The 22,526-nt window shown below is 39.9% G+C and overlaps 3 protein-coding genes across 5 annotated transcripts in view; all 3 read left to right on the forward strand.

Annotated features, from left to right (window-relative positions):
* LOC137181949 (tubulin monoglycylase TTLL3-like) overlaps window positions 1-610 on the forward strand; it is a 6,324-nt gene extending 5,714 nt beyond the window's left edge. For both annotated transcript variants that reach the window (XM_067588082.1, XM_067588083.1), the window contains exon 15: window positions 1-610. This exon is cut by the window's left edge and continues 106 nt beyond it. In XM_067588082.1, the coding sequence (XP_067444183.1) occupies window positions 1-413 (413 nt within the window). In that variant the 3' untranslated portion in view covers window positions 414-610.
* Window positions 611-2,429: 1,819 nt separating this feature from the next.
* Window positions 2,430-8,559, forward strand: uqcrc1 (ubiquinol-cytochrome c reductase core protein 1). The gene is made up of 13 exons (XM_067588086.1): window positions 2,430-2,582; window positions 4,370-4,510; window positions 4,655-4,741; window positions 5,186-5,315; window positions 5,481-5,679; window positions 5,913-5,992; window positions 6,114-6,229; window positions 6,568-6,711; window positions 7,186-7,346; window positions 7,464-7,549; window positions 7,640-7,728; window positions 7,828-7,903; window positions 7,999-8,559. The coding sequence occupies exons 1-13, from the start codon at window positions 2,520-2,522 to the stop codon at window positions 8,061-8,063; spliced, it is 1,437 nt and encodes a 478-aa protein (XP_067444187.1). The 5' UTR covers window positions 2,430-2,519; the 3' UTR covers window positions 8,064-8,559.
* A 7,286-nt stretch (window positions 8,560-15,845) lies between these two features.
* cidec (cell death inducing DFFA like effector c) lies at window positions 15,846-21,595 on the forward strand. 2 transcript variants are annotated; one of them, XM_067588095.1, is made up of 6 exons: window positions 15,846-16,120; window positions 18,664-18,735; window positions 18,823-18,976; window positions 19,386-19,535; window positions 20,220-20,410; window positions 21,152-21,595. In XM_067588095.1, exons 1-6 carry the CDS (start codon window positions 16,020-16,022, stop codon window positions 21,333-21,335), a joined length of 852 nt encoding a protein of 283 aa, XP_067444196.1. In that variant the 5' UTR covers window positions 15,846-16,019; the 3' UTR covers window positions 21,336-21,595. The 2 variants fall into 2 exon arrangements, with proteins under 2 accessions (XP_067444196.1, XP_067444197.1); XM_067588096.1 differs by lacking the exon at window positions 15,846-16,120 and adding an exon at window positions 18,159-18,309.
* The last annotated feature ends 931 nt before the right edge of the window (window positions 21,596-22,526 follow it).

Consider the following 22,526-nt stretch of genomic DNA (forward strand, 5'->3'; position numbering starts at 1 on the left):
CACCAAAACATTGTGGCACTGTCAAGGAAAAGGAGGCCGCAGCAGAAAAAGTAAAGTCTCTGCCAAAGACGTTGTCCAAGAGTGCCAAGACTTGGCTCAAAAACACCAGCAGCAGAGTTCCTCCTCCTCCTCCTCCTCCTCCTCCTCCTCCTCCTCTTGAGCCACCTGTGCCCGTCCCTATTGAAACCTTCACACTTCATCTGCCAATGACTGTAAACAAATCCATCCACCTACCTGTTAATGCCCACTCAGATGCTGTATTTTTGTGTAAGAGGAGGACAGAAGGATCAAAGGTCTCTTCAGAGAAAGTCCAACCCTGCAACACTGAGAAGCACCAAGGTCTCTCTTTGCTTTTGGAGGTAACTGTTCCAAAACAATCCAGGCAAGCAGCCACTGGTACCTTGAGTACTTAAGGTCTTGCAGAAAAGGTACTAGTGCAGAAACAACAACATCAGGGCTGTCATCAGATATTTACTATTAGTTTCTGTGCAGGTGAACAAATAAACAAAAAGACTCACTGACCAAACTGTTCACACACTCCTCCAGTTTGAACCTTCCTTTTGCAGGGATTATTGGCCTACCTCATAATAAAGTCAGAATTTATATTCTAGCCATGTCTATTTTTTTTACTACTTTATTTTACAATTTAATCACGTGGACACAATAATAACTTTTTACTCATAAACGGTGTCATTGTTACCTTGGATAATCCAAATGACTCACTGTCAACACTTTTTAAAGGGGCTGTTTCTTTGGTAGAAATTAGTTCCATTAGATGTTCACAGTGAGGTGTATGGTCTATTATGCAGACTGACAAACAGTTTCAGGAAGAGTGTAGCTGTTTTTTTTCTTCTTAAATGCCATTTTTCAATGATATGAGCATCACAAATTAAATTCCATTCTCATCCAACATATTGGGATGGAGGAAGAAATCTAAGAGACAAATATATCAAAACCTAATAAAACCAAAACTATCTGCATGGCTTGATACCATCAGCGAAATAACAAATTTTGTTTTAAGTGGTTGGACTCAAGGTGCTGGATTTACGATTTGACTGCTTGAGCTACAAAAATAGAAAATGAAAAAATGCAAAGTTTAATTCAGCAGCAACATAAGTGAGATTAATCTGAAGTGAGATATGATGAGCAGTTATTCAAGCGTGGAAAGAAAAGTGGAGAGGTGATGGGGTGAAATTTGTTTCAAATCCAATCCGGTGTCAAGACCCACAGTATTTTCTTTCAGTTATATTAGGAGAGAGGAAGTAGTAGTGACAAGATTATGATTGGGACATTATGATTAGAGACATGGGAACACCCAAAACTCATAGTTAACATTAAGGGTAAACTGGAAGGAAGAGGAGTCAGGGAGTGCTAAATTAAACAAGAGGAGGCGACACTGTTACTACAGATTTTAATATTTTTCTGAACTAGAAAAAACATTCCCAGAGGGAATGTGATCAATGTCAGTAGAAGAAAACAATAGAACATATCATAGGTGAATTAGAATAATGTGGGACAATTTCTGCAATTAGCACTTCAGCAAGATATTTTGATATGAAGCCAATACATTATATCTGCACCCAATACCATTCTGAAATCCCGAAGGTATTTTATAATCATATCAGAAAAGAGAATGCAAATATCACACTTGGAATAGAAATGACAAATATAAAAGTGTTCCTTGTTCCAAATTGTCCCAGATTATGTGCATTTCCTAATGTGGGACACTTAAAGCAGAAATATGGGACACTCACTGTTAGGCTGAAAGGTCTAAATCACCTTAATTCATACAATAAAAACTTTTCTGGTCAGTTACATTCAAGGTCAAAGTGCTAACCACCTTTGGTCATTTCAGTAATTACAATGTTTTTGCTGTTACAGATAGTATAGTAATGTATGATATTGTGTATTATATATGAATATTAGTAATAATATAATTTGGAAAAAATTAAGTAAAATAAGTAAAAAAAAAAAAAAAAGCATTACAAGACGAAGACTGAATATCTATTGGTATTGCACATTTAATGTACTTAAATGTATATTTCACCAATTTAACAACATATATGACTGTTCCACATTAGTAAAACCAGCTGTCCCACTTTTCAAACCACATTTTAAATGAAAAATGGGGAGCAATTATGTGTTTTCTATTACATGACACCCCAGGTTTAATTTGACAGCAGTCCTAATCATTAGCATTTCGTAGAAAAAGAGATGTGAGCATTTGAGCTTATGGTGCCCCACATTACACTAATTCACCCTATTTGAATGACTATACTTCAACGAAACCTACGACGGAATGGGAATATAGACTTATTTTTAATATTTTTCTCCTATTTCTGGATCATAAATCAACAATATCTTTGCCATAAATTGCTTTCCCCCGACCTCACCCTCAACATCACACACTGAACACGCGGTGGCGGTAAACACCCCGGTGAGTAGGTAACACACTCTTTAACATGACGACGAAGAAGAAAAGCGCCGCGACAGTCTTGTTCAGTAACCTGTGCTGAAAAATGGCGGCGTCAGTGTGCCGAGTCGGGAGCTCCGTGGGCCGAGCCCTCGCCAAAGCCCGCAGTGTAAGTAAAGCAGAAAGTATTTTGTGATATAAAATGTCTGAGCAGGATAGCAGCGTGGTCTGGCTTTCGGAATAACATTGACAGTGACAGAAGAAGAGGTTAACTTGCTACCTGAGCTGTCCGCTATACAGAGAATGAAACGGGCTAACCGGTTAGCATGAACATACAAGGTCAATTGACAGAGGAGGAAGTGGGTCTTGTCACATTCACAACCACTTTATGTATTAAGGTCCACTTTGTGTGTACGAGCTGGTGGTCGTTTCAGTCGTTTTTTGGTCAGTCATAAAGGTCAGAAGCTGTATCGTTTTTCATTTGTCCTCAGTTGCCCTCTCAACGCAGCTAAACGCCCTGCTAACAGCGTTAGCATGATGACTTTGTCACGACAAGTCACAGACTTCTGTTGATCGTCAAAATATCTGTTGAAGTACTTCTTATCATGTCTAATAACAGCGTGAAATCATCACAGTAACACAGATTTAATTGAGGAAGGTTTGAACTTTCACAGTCGCTGTAGTTGTTTCCAAATTTTATAGTAAAGCCTGAATCATAGCTCAACGTGTACTTGTGTAACGATAAATGTGTATTAAACAACGTTAGTCAATGTCCTTTTGAGATTGGTCTCAGAAATAATTAAAAAATTTTGAAGACGCCTTCAGAATATTAAATAATTTCCAGAGTGACACCCCATTAATGTTACTTTGTAATGTGATGGACATAAACTAGACAGTTGCACATGTTTTTTTACAGATCTGATATCAGAATCATTTTTATTGGCCAAGTATGTTTACACATACAAAGAAATTGACTCCAGTTTAGTGGCTCTCAATGTGCTTACATAGAATAACGACACAACAATCTTCAGAAATATACGAGGGATGACTATGTACAGGTGAAACCGTTTCTATGAACTATAAACAGAATATATATAGTGCAAAGAAGTGAAGAGTGCTGGGAGAAATATTAAATGGTAAAAAAATGACATGTTATAAACATATAGGTGGTTATGTACAGTATATACAGTCTGCTCAGATATACAGTAGTGAGTGAAGTGTATTGCACATTTTGTATCTTAGACTATATATAATATAGACTGATATTGTCTTCTGGTTGTGTCTATTTTAAGAAATTTCATTGATAGATATGCAGAAGGTGTGAGTGGTGTCAATGTCAGCCTTAAATTAAAATGTAGTCCAGAGCCAAACAATTCTACTCTTGCTTTGCATGTTGATTGATCAACAAGAGTGAGCTTAAAGCAAAACCCCATAGTGGACCCCAGACATAAGCCGACCATTATATGATTACTGCATCCAGCTTGTTTCTGCTCTTTCTCTTTGGTCTCTGTTGCCATTGTTGGTGAGAAAACATAAAGTGCTCAGAGAGCACATGCCTCTGACTGAGAGAGAGCAGTGCTTTAAAGTTTCTTACATTATTATCAGATAATGTGTAGAAATTCAGAATCTGAATCAAATCCATAACATAATAGGCAAGTAGGGGATACATCTGAAGAATACTTTTAGTTTGATAAGTGAAGTACAAAATAATGCTTCTGTTTTCACCAGTTGAACCAGCCAACAAGCTACAACCAATGTTAGAAAACTTGCACAAGGCAGGTAATTAGTAATGTGCAAAATATTTCTCAGTAACATCTCTTAATCCTTTATACTATGAAACATAAGAACATATGACAGTGGTTCTCAAAGGAGTTTAATGTGAACAGAAAGTCCTCTTTTTCCAACAGTATTTTTTTAATGTACAGATTGTTAAATGACTCTCGTTGACCTCTCTAGCCCATCCTGTTGTCTCTGAGGCGTGGACAGGCCTCAGTCAGCTATGCCCAGAGCCTGGTGGGGGCTCCTGAAACCCGCCTTACTGCCCTGGACAACGGTTTGAGAGTGGCATCTGAGGAGACAGGACATGCCACATGCACTGTAAGAACCCATTTTAAAACCATATCCTAACAGGAGGTTGTTAAACCACCTTGTAGACTCATTTCACTTTCAGTGAATGTTATGTGATGGATGAGTGTTGCAGATGAACATTTTTATTCTCCACATATCTCTTCTCCATCACAGGTAGGACTGTGGATCAGCACTGGCAGTCGCTATGAGAGTGAGAAGAACAACGGAGCAGGTTTTTTCCTGGAGCACATGGCTTTCAAGGTAGACATCAGTTGCCTTCTTGACCTTCGGGCTCCTAGTGAACGTTATATTTGTTTTAAGCTGAGTAGAGATAGAGCACAACACGTCATACCCTGAAAACCACACCCACCAGAGGGGAAACAATCGGCACCATAATATACACCCAAGGGCTGAAACGCTAACAAAATGCCTGTAGCTAGCTAAAAACATTTGATTTCAGCATGTCAAAGGATGATTTTAGCACCCCATGTCTACCAGAGAGGAAAAGGTATTTTGACTTCAAAGTCAATGGAGAGCGATGAATGATGATGATGATGATGATGATGATGATGATGATGATGATGATGATGGTGGTGGGCAGGACTTAATTGGGCTCTATCTCTGTGCTCTTGAAATCTATCTACATACCTGTTAGTCAAACCCAATCAGGCAGTGTCTCCATCCACTCTTCCTCTCTCTCCACAGGGAACCAAGAAGCATCCTCAGACAGCCCTGGAGCAGCAGGTGGAGTCTATGGGTGCTCACCTGAGCGCCTACACCTCCCGGGAGCACACTGCATATTACATGAAGACCCTGGCCAACGACCTGCCTAAAGGTAAGATGAGCTGTGCATTAATATACATTGAAATAATATGATTGTTCCTTGGTTTGGACAATAATCTAATTTCAGGGACATTTTTGTAAAATATAACCTATTCTACTTTGTCAGATAAAGGCATTGAGCATAGTTATGAATCATATTTCCTCTGTGTTTCCTCAGCTGTGGAGCTGCTATCAGAGGTGGTGCAGAGCTGTTCACTGAGCGAGGCGGAGATCGAGCAGCAGAGGGGTGTGGTGTTGCGTGAGCTGGAGGAAGTCGAAGGCAACCTGCAGGATGTTTGCCTGGACCTGCTGCATGCTACAGCGTTCCAGGGCACTCCACTGGGACACAGTGTGCTGGGACCCTCATCCAATGCCAGGCAGGTGGAACTGCATGTTCACGCGTACACATTTAATCATTAGTCACAATCACAGAACAAGTCAGAATTGCTTTCATCAAACGTTCATTGCTCAAATTGGCAGGACAGAACAATCTCATTTGTCATAATGTAACTAAAACCCTTGTCATTTAGCATTTTGTTTTTTTATCAGTATGTCTATGCCATAATAAATCCTGTAAGTCACTAATAGTGCTCATATTCAATGCTGCTAGAACTCTGACCCGCCAGGACCTAGTGGATTACATCAACAGCCACTACAAGGCCCCTCGCATGGTACTGGCTGCTGCTGGAGGTAGGATTTTCTTGGATCATGTTTGTCTTAACAGACACTGTGATGGAGCTCTCTGGTAGCCTGTATGTTTTCACTTTTCCTCGAAATGGTGGCCATTTATGTGATTTTTCCAACTGTGCAGGTGTGAACCACGAGGAGCTGGTGGGACTGGCTAAAACTCACTTCAGCGGAGTGTCTTTTGAGTATGAGGGAGATGCCGTCCCTGTGTTGTCACCCTGCCGATTTACAGGCAGTGAGGTGAGACGTGTTGATTGTTTTTGCAGGAATGTTTATTCTTTGTTTTTAATTTGCACAGTCTAAATACTATTTTACCCATCGTAACATGGATTCTGTGGGGAAAGTTGAAGCCATCAGTATTGGGTATACTGCACAGTAGTGTTACAGAATTCAGTTTTAAGTAGTTAACTAGATGAATGTAAAATTGGGGTTAGGGGTTTGGGTTGAACTTGAATTAATGAATTTATGCATTTGGTGTCATTCTGGCCTGAGATTGAAAATGGGGTTTGGATGGGAAATTTTTTTCACTGTCATGGTAAATTGTCTTGTTGATCTGTTTCTGTCTGGCCTCTCCTCAGATCCGTATGCGTGATGACGGTATGCCTCTGGCGCACATTGCCATTGCTGTGGAGGGGGCGAGTGCCGCCAGCCCAGACATTGTGCCACTCATGGTGGCCAACTCAATCATCGGCAGCTTTGACCTCACCTACGGTGGCGGAAAGGTCAGGAGATAGATTAATGTCCTTCTGTTGGTGTATTTTAGTCTGTGCAGCTTAGAAAAGCAAGAAATTATTCAACTGGCAACTTGTAACAGTGGTGCCTCCAAAAGTGGATCCATCATATTAGTCCTGTATTATCCCCTTTAAGCTTTGCCCACTCGAGACTATGTATGTCTTGAGTGGCCATTATTGAGGGGTAGATCATGGTCCTCTCTGAAAACCTGGGTCAGGGGTCTCACCCCTGCCTCTGGACCTGTTGGGAGGAACAACACATGACATAAAGATGGCTTTTAGTCATGGAGCGCCCATGTTTAGGTAGAAAGTAATTCAAGGGTGACAATATATCAGTTGTTATGTATTTCAGTTTTAAATTCAGAAGGTGTATATAGAAATATTTCAACCTACTACCTGCTGGTGTGATTAAATCCCACTTTTATGAACAGTAAGATCACGTCTATTCTTTCCTCTCACATGCAGCATCTGAGCAGCCGCCTGGCTCGCCTGGCAGTAGAGGAGAAGCTGTGTCACAGTTTCCAGGCCTTCCACTCCTCTTATAGCGACACTGGCCTGCTGGGCATTTACTTTGTGACTGATAGGAACTCCATCGAAGACATGATGCACTGGTCCCAGAATGCCTGGTCAGTAATGAATCCAGGACAGAGAGAGACACACACACACAGAACAACAACACTGTATTATGTTATTTCACTTTAATTATAGAACATTGCATATTTAGTCTCCTCCACTTCTTGCAGGATGAACCTGTGTACCACAGTGACAGAGAGTGATGTAGCCAGAGGCAAGAACGCTCTGAAGGCCAGCCTGGTTGGACAGCTCAATGGTACATAAATTGTCTGTCATGCATTTAGACAAATGCACACACATACAAGCTCCCACGAATCATAAGTCTACACACCTGTTTGTCTTTTAGGAACAACACCAACTTGTGATGACATCGGCAGACACATTCTTAACTACGGGCGGCGTATTCCTCTGGCTGAGTGGGACGCTCGGATTGATGTAAGTTTGACACTCTTTTCAAAATTGCTGCAACTTGTTGAATCTTTTTGTCTGCCCCCAGGTTGCAAGTTCTGACTTCCCTCCCATCTCTCCTTTCAGGCCGTGACTCCCAGGATGGTGCGTGACGTCTGCTCCAAATATATCTACGACAAGTGTCCTGCTGTGGCAGCTGTCGGTGAGTTCTGCTGTAGTTTTAGTCCTTTTGCAGCAAAATCAAGCCTGTGCTGTAATGATTTTCTCTAATCTGTCCCTCCTGCTTCTCTCCTCCAGGCCCCGTCGAGCAGCTACCCGACTACAACAGAATGCGCAGTGCCATGTACTGGCTGAGGTTTTAAGAGTTGTCAAGTTGCTCCGTGTGTCCCACGTTTGCTCCTCATCTTCCTCCTCAACTTTACCCCCAGTTGTCATCACTGCAAGAATGAACACATGAGGATTGTCCACACATTGGCTCGACAGCACAGGCAGACATCCATTCACCCTCTCTCTTCCCCCTCGCCTCCATGCCTCCCTCTCTTATCCCGCCCACTGATCACTCTTAGTTAGCCATGTGGGGGGCAGCTAGTCTTGAAATGAAAATACTGGTTACCTCTTAGTTGTACTGCATTGGTCCTCATCACCAGGTTACAGACTTGAAGAGGGGAGGGGAGAGAGGGCGGGCTTTAAAAACACAAAGTAATCCATCTGCCGTCACATCAGGACATGGTAAAGCCAGTGCTCAATACAGTCTGGAGCAAGAGTATATTTATAATTTCTGTAAGATTTGTTTCTGTCCTCTATTGTACATAACAGAAGCTCTCATTCCGACAAAAATAAAATACTGTTAAACACTGATCTAGTCTGTCTTGTCTTGTGCATATGTAGTACTTTATAAGGTTTATTGCTTTACTAAGTTGTGTTGTATGATTGTTTGCCTCTGCAGTACAAAATATTTGCTACAGATTTACTTGATACATTTGTTCATCAGGTTTATAAAACATTTTGGTATTTAATTTTTATATATTTCTTATATTTTCAGTGTAATTGTCTTCTGCAATGTGGGTGTCATTGGTCATTACTCCACTTAGGAAAGAAAGGTTAGTTAAATGTTGACTGCAAGAGTAACAACTAAAAAAATGCTCCATTAAACTGAATGAAAAACATTATGTAAGCATAATGACAAACCTGTTATTTGGACTGATGTTCAACTACTTCTCACTGACCTCACCCTCTTAAGTGGTTACACTATTGACGATGCATAATCAGTCATATTATAATATTAAATGTGTGGGTTTTGAAAAAAAAGCAAAACAGCCTTAAGGCTGCTGAAAAAATTGTGCGTGAAATAGCGAGGTTAATATGTGACTTTTGGTCTGATCAAATTATAGGTTGCTTATTTGTATTTCACTGCTCTGGTAATGTCTTGAATTGACCATTGGGGATTATTACTACCACCAATTGCTATGTGTTTATTTAGAACCATGCCTCTCTTGAGAACTGAAATGTATTTCAAACATAAATGGACCAAACAATTGGGTTGACGTCAGTTTTCACTGATCAAAGTAATTATGAGATTGTCTCTGATGCGTTTATTGTATCTTGAACTTACGTCAGTAGGTTACTTGAGTCTGAGACCAGGGCCTGCTGTGATATATATGTTGTATCTTGAATCATAATAGATGATATAATCTCACATTCATGTGTAATCATGCTGTATCTGTGACAGTGATGCTACTGGTACGACTCAAGACATCTGTTTGAGGCCGGATGACATCTGTGTGACCCGTGTTTGTTTATCTGTGGGTAAGCAAGATGACTCTTAATCCTTAGGACCCCTGAGGGTCCAACTGTTGTAATCAGGCTGTACTTGAAATATTCATATCATTACTCAGATGAGGATAACTCCCTTGATGGGCTGGACTGGAGGTGACTCAGGAAACGAGGTAGGCTTTGTCTTGTTCAGTCTTCCTCCTGGGCCTGACAGCCTCTTCCTCCTTGTTCTCCAGAGGGCTTTATCACTCTGTTCCTCCCCTCCTGTGCGTCGTGTACCCATGCAGTATCTTCTTATAAATGGCAACAACACTCAGTGTCCAGCATGGTGCCACACAAGGAGACACACTGTGCACTCTTTACTTCTTTGCACTATTTGTATCCAGAAACAGTTTCACCTGTATATAGTCATTCCTCGTGTACATTTCTGAAGATTGTTGCATTGTTATTCTGTGTACAAACATTGAGAGCCACTAAAGCAGACTCAAATTCCTTACATAGCCAGTAAAGATGATTATGACACTTATATTATAATATTATAAGAGCTGATATTATTAGATCTTCAAATAAAATGTATCCATAAACAAATGGAACCCATGGAAATAAACAAATTTACTGTCTTAATTATTATGATGTACATCACACAAAGTCCATTTTAAAAATGCAATCGTCTCATTAAGTTTCTAATTGCTGACACCACATTTAGTAGCTGCTGGTCCCAAATAAATGCATCCTGTAGAATTTAATCACTGTCACAGTAATGTGGGAGAATTTGGGCCTGCTCTTTCATGTAGAACTGCTTTTTTTGGAGTTTGTGACGTAGGTTGCTCCTTTTAGGTCCTGGAGATTTGGTCTGGAGTCTGACTTGATATGAGAAAATGTTCCATGTAAACACTCTGTTTTATTGAAAGTACAAACAAGTATCCATAAAATTCATATGGTGTTGTAGCATCACATGTTCACTCTTTGCCTGACATTGTTAATTCAATTCAATGTGTCAGAGGATCATTGACTCTGCTGAACATCATTTCAGAGTTTTTGATCCACTCGGTTTCTTTCAATGAGGTTGTCACTCTATTAAAAATACTGTGTCTTTTTGATGATTAACTGATGACACTGTAGTTTAGGTGAGACAGGCCAGCAGGTTTTCAAATGATCTTAGGACAGCAGGGATGTCTGGTGGTTAAATAAACAGTCCAGGAACTGCAGGGTATCTGTTGTGATCCATATGTGTCACTATGTAGATTGTTAATGAAGGATCTGCCATTCATTTTCCACTCCTGCACCATAATCTGATACTTCGATTAGGCATCAGCAATTCTGTGTGGACTATATAAAGCTCAGGCACTTAATACACACAGTTAACCCCTTTCTTAACAATCAAGATGTTAAAACAGGACTGTACTAGAAATACAACACAAACACACAAAATCAAAATGGTCACAACAAGCTATAATAGTGTGAAAAGTAGTAGTGATCTGTCTTATCACCGTCTCTAACATTACATATGTTCCCCTTGTAATGAGATGATGGTCACCCAATCTGCATGGACGATTGAACTCCTGAACACCATGGTGAGAAGGCTGAACATTTTGTGTGACGTATATGATGATGGTGGCTCTCAGTTGTTCTTTGACTATAGACTGAAGCAAATATCCGATTCGTTATAGGAAAACTATTGTGATTACCATTGCTGTATTTCTCTTTCTAAAAATAACACAATGAGTGGGGAGGAAATGAGATGAAATGAGGGGAGGGTGATGGGGTGAGATGTAAAAGATGTAAAAGATACACAGAGAGGGGAAGGGGTTGTGTCACAGTGAAAAGAGATGTGGCTGACGACCGAGGGAGAAGTCTAGTTGAACATCAGACTGCGTGACACACAGGTCGCTCCTCCAGTAGCTGAAGAAGAAGAAGAAGAAGAAGACACTTAACACAGGACATTTAAGAGTCAAAGACGAGATCATAACCCTGCGCTTCACAACACAGGAGGAAGAAGTGCCTTTTTATCCAGATAACAACTTTCCACCGTGGTGACACTGAGTAAGTATTAATTATAATGATGACACTTGATAAGGCAAGAAAAGCTTCACCCTTATCAAGTGTCAGAAATGATTGCACAATTTGTTAGAAAGTTAGACAGAATATGGGATAATTTATAAGACAAGTCGACAACATTTTTGAGAATTTATAATTATCTGCAGGAGATTTAAAACTTGAAAGATGATTTAGTGTTTCAACATGCTTTTCTGTCAATAATATCAAAAGTATCACTGCATAGTGAGTATTTCATTTGTCTGCATTTGTGCTACTGAAATGTAAATTTTAGTTGAGTGTTATGCGTAATTTATATCATATTTTCATTTAACTGTGTGTTGCACAAATCCCATCATTTTATGTATAAAGTGGGTTTTTCATATAAAATCAATAAAGAATGTTTTCAAATGGTTTCTGATTACTGCAGAAATTGAAATGTCTGATGCATGCCATCACTGACAGAAGCCCTCCAGTGTCACAGTTGCGTAATTTTGCACTATTAGCTGATGTGTTGTTACTCTCTCTGCAGACAGAGTGCTGACCATGAGAAGATTGCGTGTGTGTTTCTGCCTGGTTCTGCTGCTGCCTTGGTGCATCCAGGCTCAGAGGAGCAGTCCTGCTCTTGCCAAACTAAATGAAGACACACAGAGGGACATCCTGGCTGTCGACATCCTAAACCGCAGTGGACTGTTGAACTCATTGCTCCGGTCAGAGCATCAGATGGTGCTCCGGCGTGCACGAGCCCCGCGCCCAGCCTCCCAGGTGCCAAAGAGAGCCCAACAGGGGTCCCGCTTTGCCCTGTCCCTCGATGTTCCCACCAGTATCCTCAGTGTCCTCATGGACCTGGCCAAGAACCAGGACATGAGGACCAAGGCGGCAGCCAATGCAGAACTGATGGCACGAATAGGCAAGAGGAAATGAGAAGCCCCCGAGGGAGTGATCGGGGGCATGTTGGAGAAAACCTCACCTCACAGCGGAGTTAAGTCTTTACATTGTGGCACCGGCACCTGCTTAGAAACAATGTTAGTTCAGGTGAAAACAGTCATTGCAGTCAGTATCTGTCCTTTAGAGCTTAGATCAGCTTGACTTTTATACTTGTATTAAACAGTTCATTATTATTATTATTCATTATTACCTCATTCACACCCAAACCGCTCCATGGACGGACTCTTGAAATACAAGTAATTACACACAAGTATGTAAAACAAAAGGACACTGCCATCAATGTCAGACAGTGTAAGATGAAGCTGGTCTTTTGTCTCAGATTATTCACCCATGGGTCAGAAACTGATCAGGTTCTGAAATCTGTTTCTTGTGTTTGCATGTGTCTTGAAGTCAAAGAATGGTTGTTCAATTAAATCCAATATGATGATCATATTTTCCTCTCAAGTCTAATTCATTTCTCTCACCATTGATATCCAGCACGCTTAGTATAATTACAAGCATCAGCAACCCATAAAGCACAAATGAATGCGTCTGAGCCAAATGAGCCTGCGTCACCCTCAGCACGGTGTGATGTGTGATAATAGAACAAAGATATGAGCAGGATATTGACCTCTGAAAGAAGAACAGACCTTTTCTATAGACCTTTGTTCACCAATGCTTGATACATTTGGCAAACAGGTCGCAGCTATTTTAAGTCTGATGCTTTATCCGCTCTACATCAGACTAATATATGTGGCATGATTCATCTGTGCTCCTGCACTGAGCATGAAATGTGAAGCAATAGAGTGAAATAAACTGTTCATCCGATTTACATTTGAGTTTGTTCTGTTTTACGCTGGTCATCATGACCTTGACATAAAGCTAAGGCAGCTTTAATAATGGAGCCAAGACAAAAATCACAGAAGAAATGTATCAAATATGAAGCAGCAACACTTCAGTTCAAAAACACAGAAATTACTACAATGATTGTGAATCAAAAACAGTACACATAAAGCAATAAGGCCACAAATGCATTGAACACCACAAAAAACTCTTTAACCCTCAAGAATATACAAATGATCCAGCAATTATTCAGACATCTGCATATGAGTAATGCCCCAGCTGGCATCAAAGAGCACATCGTTGTTTACACTGCTATGAGAATATGAAACAATATTCTATTTAAAGAAGCCTAAATGATTTTCCTAAGGCTTCTGTTACAGCAGTGATCACAGGCAATTAACCACAAAGGAAACATTTCTTCTTTTTATAGAAATCCTACTGTATATTTTAAGTGGAGCTTTGTTTCCCACACTACAGCCCTGTAGTCTGTAGAGGTGTCGGGTGGAAATATACATCAATGTTTTAGTTTACATCAAAAAAGCAGTCAAAGCATTTACCACAATAAAAATATAACTGGAGGCTACTGTTTTGGATTTAATGAGTGTACTCCTCTGAAACCACAATGTTTGGGTTTGGGTTTTAAGTCATTTCACAGATAAATAAACCTGACATGTGTATGTTTGTGTGCTGCAGTAGTTCAAATTATATAAGAAATACATTTCAAGATATTTTCAATGTGGTAAAGAGTAACTAAGTACAATTACTATGGTATGGGCCTCAAAATTTTTTGGTATTTATCTTGAGTATTCACCTTTTTCTGCTTCTTGATCCTTATACTCCATTCTTTCAGAGGGAAAAATAAATATTTGATTTAAACCTGCAGTGTGGAACTTTTACATATAAATGAATGTCCGTTACATTCAAGCTCTTGCCAAATGAGTTCACACAATGCTGATTAAGCCTATCACCACCAGGTAAATCTCAGAATTATTTCACAGAATTTTTAATCTGGTGTTGGTGGCGACTTTCCCGCTCTGGCTGGATGAATGCATACTGAGCATGCTGTATGGGCAGAGTATGCACACTCAAGACTTCCACCGGTCTAGCCGGCTAATTTCTGGTTAGCTCTCTGCTAACATGAATGAGGATAGATATATTTAATCATGCGGCTCTTCTAGACTTTCCAAATGTCATTGGACTGAATGGATGAAATTTTGATAGTGACACAAGTCATTTCGTGGGGGTTTTGTGACACTCAAAACAATGAATCCTCTGTTCTACAGCCGCATTACTAGCGACAGAGCAGGCTAGGACTGAGCCTATGATGTAAGCACGTGTCTACAGTGTTTTTGTAATTACTCTCATTGCCAGAAGGGGCAGACAAAAGTCCCGCACTCCAGCTTTAAACATTCAATTTAAATTTCAATTATTTTATTGTATTTCACTATTTCATTTAATTATTTGAATTTTTTAAATTTAATCTAATTTAATTTTTAAATTTTAATTAAACTGAATCATTTTGATTAATTTAATTATTTAATTTAATCTAATTTAATATGTTCCTTACCATTGACTGACACAGACTGGGACATTGTAATTCAGTTCAATGACCAAACATCAGTCATCCATCCCCTCCCTCAGTTCTTTAGTAAAAGTTTCTTCCAGTCTTCAGAGGAAACTCTCAGCTACTTACATTTTTGCATCATTTCGGAGGACTGTTGTTAGATCAGATTCTGTATAAATAAATATAATAATGTGATCTGGATGAAAAAAAAGCAGTCAATAGATCTCATCTGTCTAGTGCACTTTATAACCGCATCGACATTGACATGTGCAATACTCTAGTTGTTGGTTTTACTGTTGAACTTGCAACATACTGGTACAATGTGTTATACCACACTATATTATATAATATTATATTATACGCAGTATTTCAGTTTTATTGGGTTTATCAGTTGTAGCCTATAGTTATTGGGTTTATTGTTCTTATTTGTTTTTGCTGTTGAATGTATGATGTTTGGCTTTTTAAACGTGTTTTAATGAATGAATGATTTAATATGTCTGGAGATGAGACAAGAAAAAGTTTCTCCAAGGAGTCAAGTCTTTAGTGACAAATTTGTGACAGTTTGACAAATGTTAATATGGGTTTTAAATTAGACCTGGTCTAATGTTCTGTGGATGCAGAAACAGGCCTATCAGTAAAACTTCCCTTTTTATTTTCATAAATAGAATAAAGATTATCTTTCACCTTCACAAATCTGAAAGTGGGTTTTTAACAACGTTAAGATTTTTACTGCAATGTCTAACACACTTTTTTCTCAGCTAAGTGGTGCAAAAACAGAGCTCAGCCACTAAACATCGTCATTCATATTTCCCACAACTTCCCCCTTTATGTCCAACTTCATTGTGTTATTGCTAGTTTCTCTAAGAATGTAAATACTTCAGTAACTTAAGGATGTAGGCCGTCCTTCCACCACTGTGGATTATTGTAATGAACTCCAACTAAACTGACAGCAGGTGGGAAACACCTGCTGTCAGTTAGCTGGAGCACTTCTTTTCCATATGATATCCTCATTGTTCACCGTCAAACTGCTCAAAGTGTCTCCAGCTTTGGCTGTAGTTGGCTACAGTTTGGCTAGACACGTCTCCTCATATCGTCAAATACATTCATCAAATGCACTAATTCCTTAAAGGCTCGGCCAAATTCAAATAGAGGGAGAGGAAGTCAGCTAACTGCCAAAATGGCATTAATGAGTCTAATTCAGGTGTGGTTAATTAGCGCTGAGGCAGTGGCGGGCTCAGCTGGAGGCAGTTTACAGCAGGAGCACACAAGGGACACAAAGTAAGTCTGTATTTCACTGTTTTCCTGTCCCACTCTCATTTCTCATGTATTTTTTCCATCAGCTTTTGTATAATTTTGTTTAATGAAATATTGAACACAGATTTCATAAATAACAGATGCATCATATCACTAAAAACTTCACATTATTATGATGGTATGCTCTTCATTATATTCTCCATTTTTTCTCCACTCCAATATTTCCTTTGCACAGAAGTCCTGACGTTGTAGGTTACACTTTCTGCTGACTGTTGTTTTAAATTTGCAGGTCAAATCTCTCTTTAATCACCTCATCCTCAGCTATTAGCCTTTACCAAATCACATTATCTCTGTGGGAGATTATATTGATTACTCTGAATGCCAAACATAATGTGTGATGTGTTCACACAGAAGCCCAATTCTCCTTTTTATAATCCCACATTTTAATTCTGATTCACCTTCCCCAGTTTTTATGTTCGCTTTCCCATTTCATATAAAGTCTTTGTTTGCCCTTCCAGTAATGTGACAATAAACATGAACAGAGGATTACAGCCTTCCCAGAGGGCTAACAATATGCCTAATATCAGAACTGACACTGCGTGTGCTCTCCATATGAGAGAAGATTAATTTACTTTAATCTTTTATACACTCCTGTTATTTCAATGCCACAGTTGTGCAGGGAGCTGCTGAGTGTGAATGATGTGCTGCTCAGCTGTGTGTAAACTTTTAAGGGTCAGAGACAGCGTGAAAACCTCGCCACTGGCAATGGTATGTGAATTGTGTAAGAGAGGCAGTATAGGACTGGAGTCTGTATTCTGTGACCTTTCATCTGGTGATGTTTATTGTGGCACTAGGTAGGACAGTATGTTGTATACCTTTTTAATTTTACAGCAGGTATGTAAGTGAGGTCACATCATGTCACTTCTGATCCATAGACAGAAAAATGCTTTTTTTTAATGTAAGACCACTGAATGTAAACGAGAAAGGAGAGACGTTCTGAATCCTTTTCTTGAAGTTTCTGACTTCGTTTCTTGTCACCAAGTTGCTGCCAGGAGATGTTCATTGTTATTAGTCTAAAATTATGTTTATTGTGATTTTTTTTTTTTTTAATTTATTTATTTTATATTTAAGATTTAGTATTGTACCTGGGTAAGATGTCTATCACATCATTTTCATATCAATCCCTTGTGTACACTGAGATCACTAGTGTACACAAGTGATCTCACACTGCTTGTAGCTTTATTTGTGTAACATGACGTGATAAAATTAGGCCTTAGCACTCCTTGTCTGCGTAATCCTTTATGTGTAAGATACCATGTGATGAACATTGACCCATGACCTAATTGTGGAATTTTTCAAGATATGTGCTTTTTCTTAATTGTATCACTGTTACATATTCCATACTCGACCTCTGACTGAGATAAAAGGTAAGGTGTAAATTGTCACTAAAGCAGTCTCAGAACTCCCTGAATATCAAAACAGCCATAGTTTCTTTTAAAACATATTTTAAAGTACATCTAACACCCAAATAATTGCATTTTTTTGCATCATTATGTGCTACTGTTGTAGCATTAAAGGGAAGAGATTCAACTAGAACTGGGTCATTATCACCTGTGAATTAGGTGTTTGTGTTTATTCCTGTTTGGACTGTGTTTTAGATCAGATTTATTGATAAGTTGCTGATGTGATTTATCCAAAGAGCCCTCTGATAAGAAGAGCAGAAGACTTCTGGTCATCTGATTACAAACCTTTTGATTTACTTTAAAGGGCTGGTTCACCCAAAAATACAACAACAAACAACTTAGTTGCAGATAGTTTTGGTTTTTATGTGGCCAGATTTTGATATATCTGTCTTCTTTGTTATTTAGGTGAACCGACCCTTTAGAATGCTTGGTTAATGTTAACATAACTCCATGACTCTTTGCAACAAACTTGAATTCAGGGCTTTCACAGGGGAGGGTCAGTAGGCGTGTTCATGGAGAATTACTCAATAAAGCTGACGTCTTGCAACTAGCTCAACAGTCAGCAGCACAAAGTTCATTGACCAAGTGGTGCAAGAAACAGGAGCATAGAGCGCTCTAGAGAAGAGAGTGCACATTATCGCAGAGGCTTAGCTGTCAAAACAGAACAAGAGGCAGCACTTCAGGAACAAAGCGCCCACAATAAGGATTCCAACTTGTTCAGGAGAGCAGCTGGTGAAGCTTCTTGTCATTGTAAGATTATTTTGTAATTTGTTTGTGGTTTTTTTGTGTGTTTGTGTGTTGATTTTTGTGTGTTTCTGTCTGTCTGGACATTACTGTGAAATAAGTGTTTTTTGGGGGGTTTTTTGTTTTGTTTTTTTGAAAAGGATTGTTTTACAGATTAAGAGTTAGTTATGATAGATGTACACATGGAGACCTGGGAACTAAATAAGGCCTGCCCTACCAGAATTTACTTTAGATGGTTTGTTGGAATTTTTTGATGTAAAATGTAGGCCTATAAACTTTCAAGCAGCAGTGTTCACTCAAAGCCACTTGTCAGGATGTGTCGCCTCATACTTAAAGTAATGTTAAAACTTCCAATCGCAGGTCTGGGTGCTCTCTGATGATGGATTATGCTATGAAGTCTCTCACCCGCCTGACCCCGTCTTCTCTCTCCAAGTAAGAGCTCTGCTTCGTGAGTTGGATGGGACTGTTCACACTGTCACTAGTTGACAGAAAACATTTACATCTTTTGTTTATTCTTAGGTGTGTGACTGCCAGCGTGTCAGCCAGCGCTTCCATGACCCAGCAGCTCCTGTCGGGTCGAGCTCCTCGCCCAAAGCCCTTCCGGGTCACAAATGCTGACCGCAGTGTGAAGAAGGGTATTATGGCAGATGTGCTGGATGACCTGATTAACAAGGTGAGGAGAGCAGGAAGAGCATGGGATTTAAAGTGTTTAAAGAGATGAGGAGGAGGGATTGTGATATTGTCGAATGTGAGATGGATGACAATCAAACGTTGATGCGAAGAACATTCAGACTAAAGACATAGTGAGGACAGACAGAGACACCCTGGTGTGTTTAGAGGATTTAAATGACCATGAACAGACAGGCTTGTTACAGACTGTTACATCATGTGTGAAACTCATGTATGTTTTAAAGCTTATGGTGGTAAAAGTTCACAATTTGTGTGATGATACAATAATAGTCTATGTCTCTGTGTAGAGAGACCTGTCTGAATTGAGTAATGTGCATCTGGCCTGCGAACCTGCGAACACATTTACTCACCACTTGATGCACTTGTGTTCCTCTCTGTCCCTCGTGTTGCAGGTCAGCGAGTCGTTGAATGTGCTGTGTGTCTGTGCCCTGGTGCTGGATGAAGATGGTACCTGCGTGGACACAGAGGAGTTCTTCCAGACGCTGCCTGAAAACACCGTCCTCATGGTCCTGGAGAAGGGACAGAAGTGGACCCCACACCCGGTATGGTGCAACATCGACCACTAGGCGGCACTGTTGATCAGCTGCCTCAGCTTTGCGTCGCATAGTGTGATGCTTAACATATAGAGAGACTCCTTTTAATTCCGTGTTTGTTATGGCAGTGATTCTTTGATGTAGCGAGTAGGTAGGGAAATGTTTTCTTGCTTTCTTTACTGCAGCAGTCATACATATTGATGATCCATGAGTCTGTGGACCGAAGACTATTCAGTTGCAATTTAATCTGCAAATATTTTATCCGTCAAACTGAATGGGAGAGTAATATGTCACTTATTGTGAAAAGGCAGAACACAGGAGATTAGTTTTTTTTCTTGATGATAATTTTTAGAGAAAATGAAAGGCTTGGGTTGAATATTAATCAGACCCAGAGGTATCATCAAATTTGAATGGTGTTCACCCAAAAGCAATTAATTTCCATAGAAATTGATGCACTCCATGATTGGCATCCCCTTCTAAATGTTTACTCTGGTGACCTCACACTGACTTTGCCGTATTGCCAATTGCCTTTGGCATCATCATTGGCAATAACTGCATCAGTCTGTATTCCAAATGTCTTTTGGTGGAGCCGGCTGCTGTCATTTGGCCCAGTTTGCTGGCTGCGATCACACAAAAGAAATGTGTCTGCAGCCCTTTGACCTGACTGGTGTTTCTCTTCCCGTCCCTTCACAGACCAGCCCCTCCAGAGATCAGTTCAGTGACCACAGGCTGGAGCACCGTAAAGATGTGGCTAAGGTGACTTTTGACCTCTACAAGAACCACCCCAAGGATTTCATTGGCTGCCTGAATGTGAAAGCAACCCTGTACGGTGCTTATTCTGTGTCCTATGACCTGCGCTGTTATGCTGCCAAAAGTATGCTTAAGTGAGTGAAAGAGCCTTTTTGAGACTCTGCAATATTTTTTTATGCTTTTTTTATTATGCAACATGTATTTTTTTCTCCATGTCAAAACTATTTGACTGCCTAGAAATTTTATTTGTTAGAGATGAAAATGAATCAATTTCGAATTGATAAATTACAAAGCCTTTTGGTAGGCAACCATCCATTGTTTTCTACTATCAGTTGCTTTTACAATATATTAACACCAGATACAGTATTCTTTGTGCAGCCCCTAACATGTAAAGTATAAAACCAGATTTAACTGTGTATACCCATGTGGGTGGCGGAGCTGAAATGGTCAGATCGCAGAAGAACAAAGACTAGATTTTACCGAGATTAAATTTGGGAAGAGTTATGTCATCACTGCTGAGATCTGCTGGTTTCAAGCTTTGTCACGGTGATTGTGTCAGTGAGGATTAAATTTTGCAGACTTGTCAAATATGAGGCTTTTCTGTTTCGCTCACATTGCCATGCAAGAGGTTTGTTTCTTAAATATCAGTTTCATGGCATAAGAGACTGTCGGTCATTTTCTCGTCAGCTGGTGTGGTCTATCATGCTTGTCTATTTTGTTCTGACAGTCAGAATGAAATGTAATCTTTTCTGATATTACCAGATTCATACATATGTATATCTCAAGTTACTTAAATGTCTTTTTCTGTGTCCGCAGAAGGGATTTTGCTATTTATGACCAGTGTCTGTCTTTCTCTTTCTCTCTCTGTGCTTCAGGGAGTTTCTGCGATGGACCATCTTCTCCATGCAGGCCACAGGCCACATCCTGCTGGGCTCCTCCTGCTACATCGAACAGCTGCTGGAAGAGGAGGAGCGAGCAGAGAAGGGCCTGGCACTGCCACAGGAAACAAGCAGGATCAGGCAGCTGCAGGGCATGTTGCTGGGAAAGGCCTCCTACTGATGATGGACTCGAGCTGACGATGGTGTAACGCACACTCTTAGATTTAGCATACAAGGTTGATGTAACAAGTGATCTCTACATGCTCATCACTGTCTTCTGTGCAATTTGGGGACATGTCAGTCTCTTCTCACAGCCACTTTCTTACTCTGTTACATTAGTCATTCCTCATAAAGCACTTTTACTGTTGCCTGACTTGTTAGGCTATAACATGTAACTTTTTCCTATGGAGATGAATAAATAAACGAACACTTTTTATTTTCCCTTTTCTGAAAGTATATTCAGTCTACATACATCCACAAGTGGGCTTAGATGTGCAGTGTGATCCTATTAGGCCACTGAAGTGTGTGTGTGTGTGTGTGTGTCTGTGGTTCCTGGTCACAGTCAGTGTAATTGGCAACAGGTCAGCTGTCTCTCCCAAGCGTTCCTAATTGTCCCCTGGCCTGCGCTGTCCTGTCAGCTGCAGCCTGCCTCTGCCTCAGAAAACCAGAGGAGGAGAACAGGGAAGAGCGAGCAGCTGCAGGGGGCGAGGGGACGGAAGCAAACCATTAGAGAGAGAGAGGGAGAGAGAGAGAGAGGATGGCTTCAGCTGGCTACAGAAGTGCCACTTTAGCCATCTTGTCTAAGAAGACTGCAGCAAAAAAAAGCTGAAGACTGATTTTAGCCAAATTGGCTGTCCAATGTATTCTCAATAGATAGAATATAAGTGTCTGATGTATAGATTCAGAAGGTCAAGAGTTTGACTGTGGTCTACTTCCCTGTCTTGTAATAAATATGTTTCTTTTCTTTTTGTCTGCATTTCCTGTAAATAGAAAATGTTGAGGGCAAAACAAATGGAAACATGTGCAGAGCTGGTTATTTACGATTCAATCCATTGTTACATGACAACAAAATAAATTCACATAACATAAATCAGCTGGTTTGTTTGCTAATTTTATGGAGGAAAACAGATATAAATGGAATGAGGTAATGAATCAAGGGGATATTGAACACATTTCTCTATTGTTTTGGTTTGGCAATGCATGAATTAAATTGTATCTCATACAAATGCATGAATTCCAGTCTCTCACCCACATGTAAACACAACAATATTCATATGAGCACTGGTCTTAATGTGCCATTTCATTGTTTGCCCTGAAAGAAGTCATGCTGACTGACTCTTGTGCCTTTTATCTGCATTTGTTGTGCTTCACA

Source organism: Thunnus thynnus, chromosome 4 (assembly GCF_963924715.1).
Source record: "Thunnus thynnus chromosome 4, fThuThy2.1, whole genome shotgun sequence".
Taxonomy (NCBI): Eukaryota; Metazoa; Chordata; class Actinopteri; order Scombriformes; family Scombridae; genus Thunnus; species Thunnus thynnus.

Excerpts from the sequence above, each read along its gene's own strand:
- uqcrc1 (XM_067588086.1), top strand. The coding sequence starts at position 2,520 with ATGGCGGCGTCAGTGTGCCGAGTCGGGAGCTCCGTGGGCCGAGCCCTC. Across the intron at positions 2,583-4,369 it reads CCCTCGCCAAAGCCCGCAGT|CCCATCCTGTTGTCTCTGAG; the intron begins GTAAGTAAAGCA and ends TGACCTCTCTAG. Across the intron at positions 4,511-4,654 it reads CAGGACATGCCACATGCACT|GTAGGACTGTGGATCAGCAC; the intron begins GTAAGAACCCAT and ends TCTCCATCACAG.
- cidec (XM_067588095.1), top strand. The coding sequence starts at position 16,020 with ATGGCATTAATGAGTCTAATTCAGGTGTGGTTAATTAGCGCTGAGGCA. Across the intron at positions 16,121-18,663 it reads GAGCACACAAGGGACACAAA|GTCTGGGTGCTCTCTGATGA; the intron begins GTAAGTCTGTAT and ends TTCCAATCGCAG. Across the intron at positions 18,736-18,822 it reads ACCCCGTCTTCTCTCTCCAA|GTGTGTGACTGCCAGCGTGT; the intron begins GTAAGAGCTCTG and ends GTTTATTCTTAG.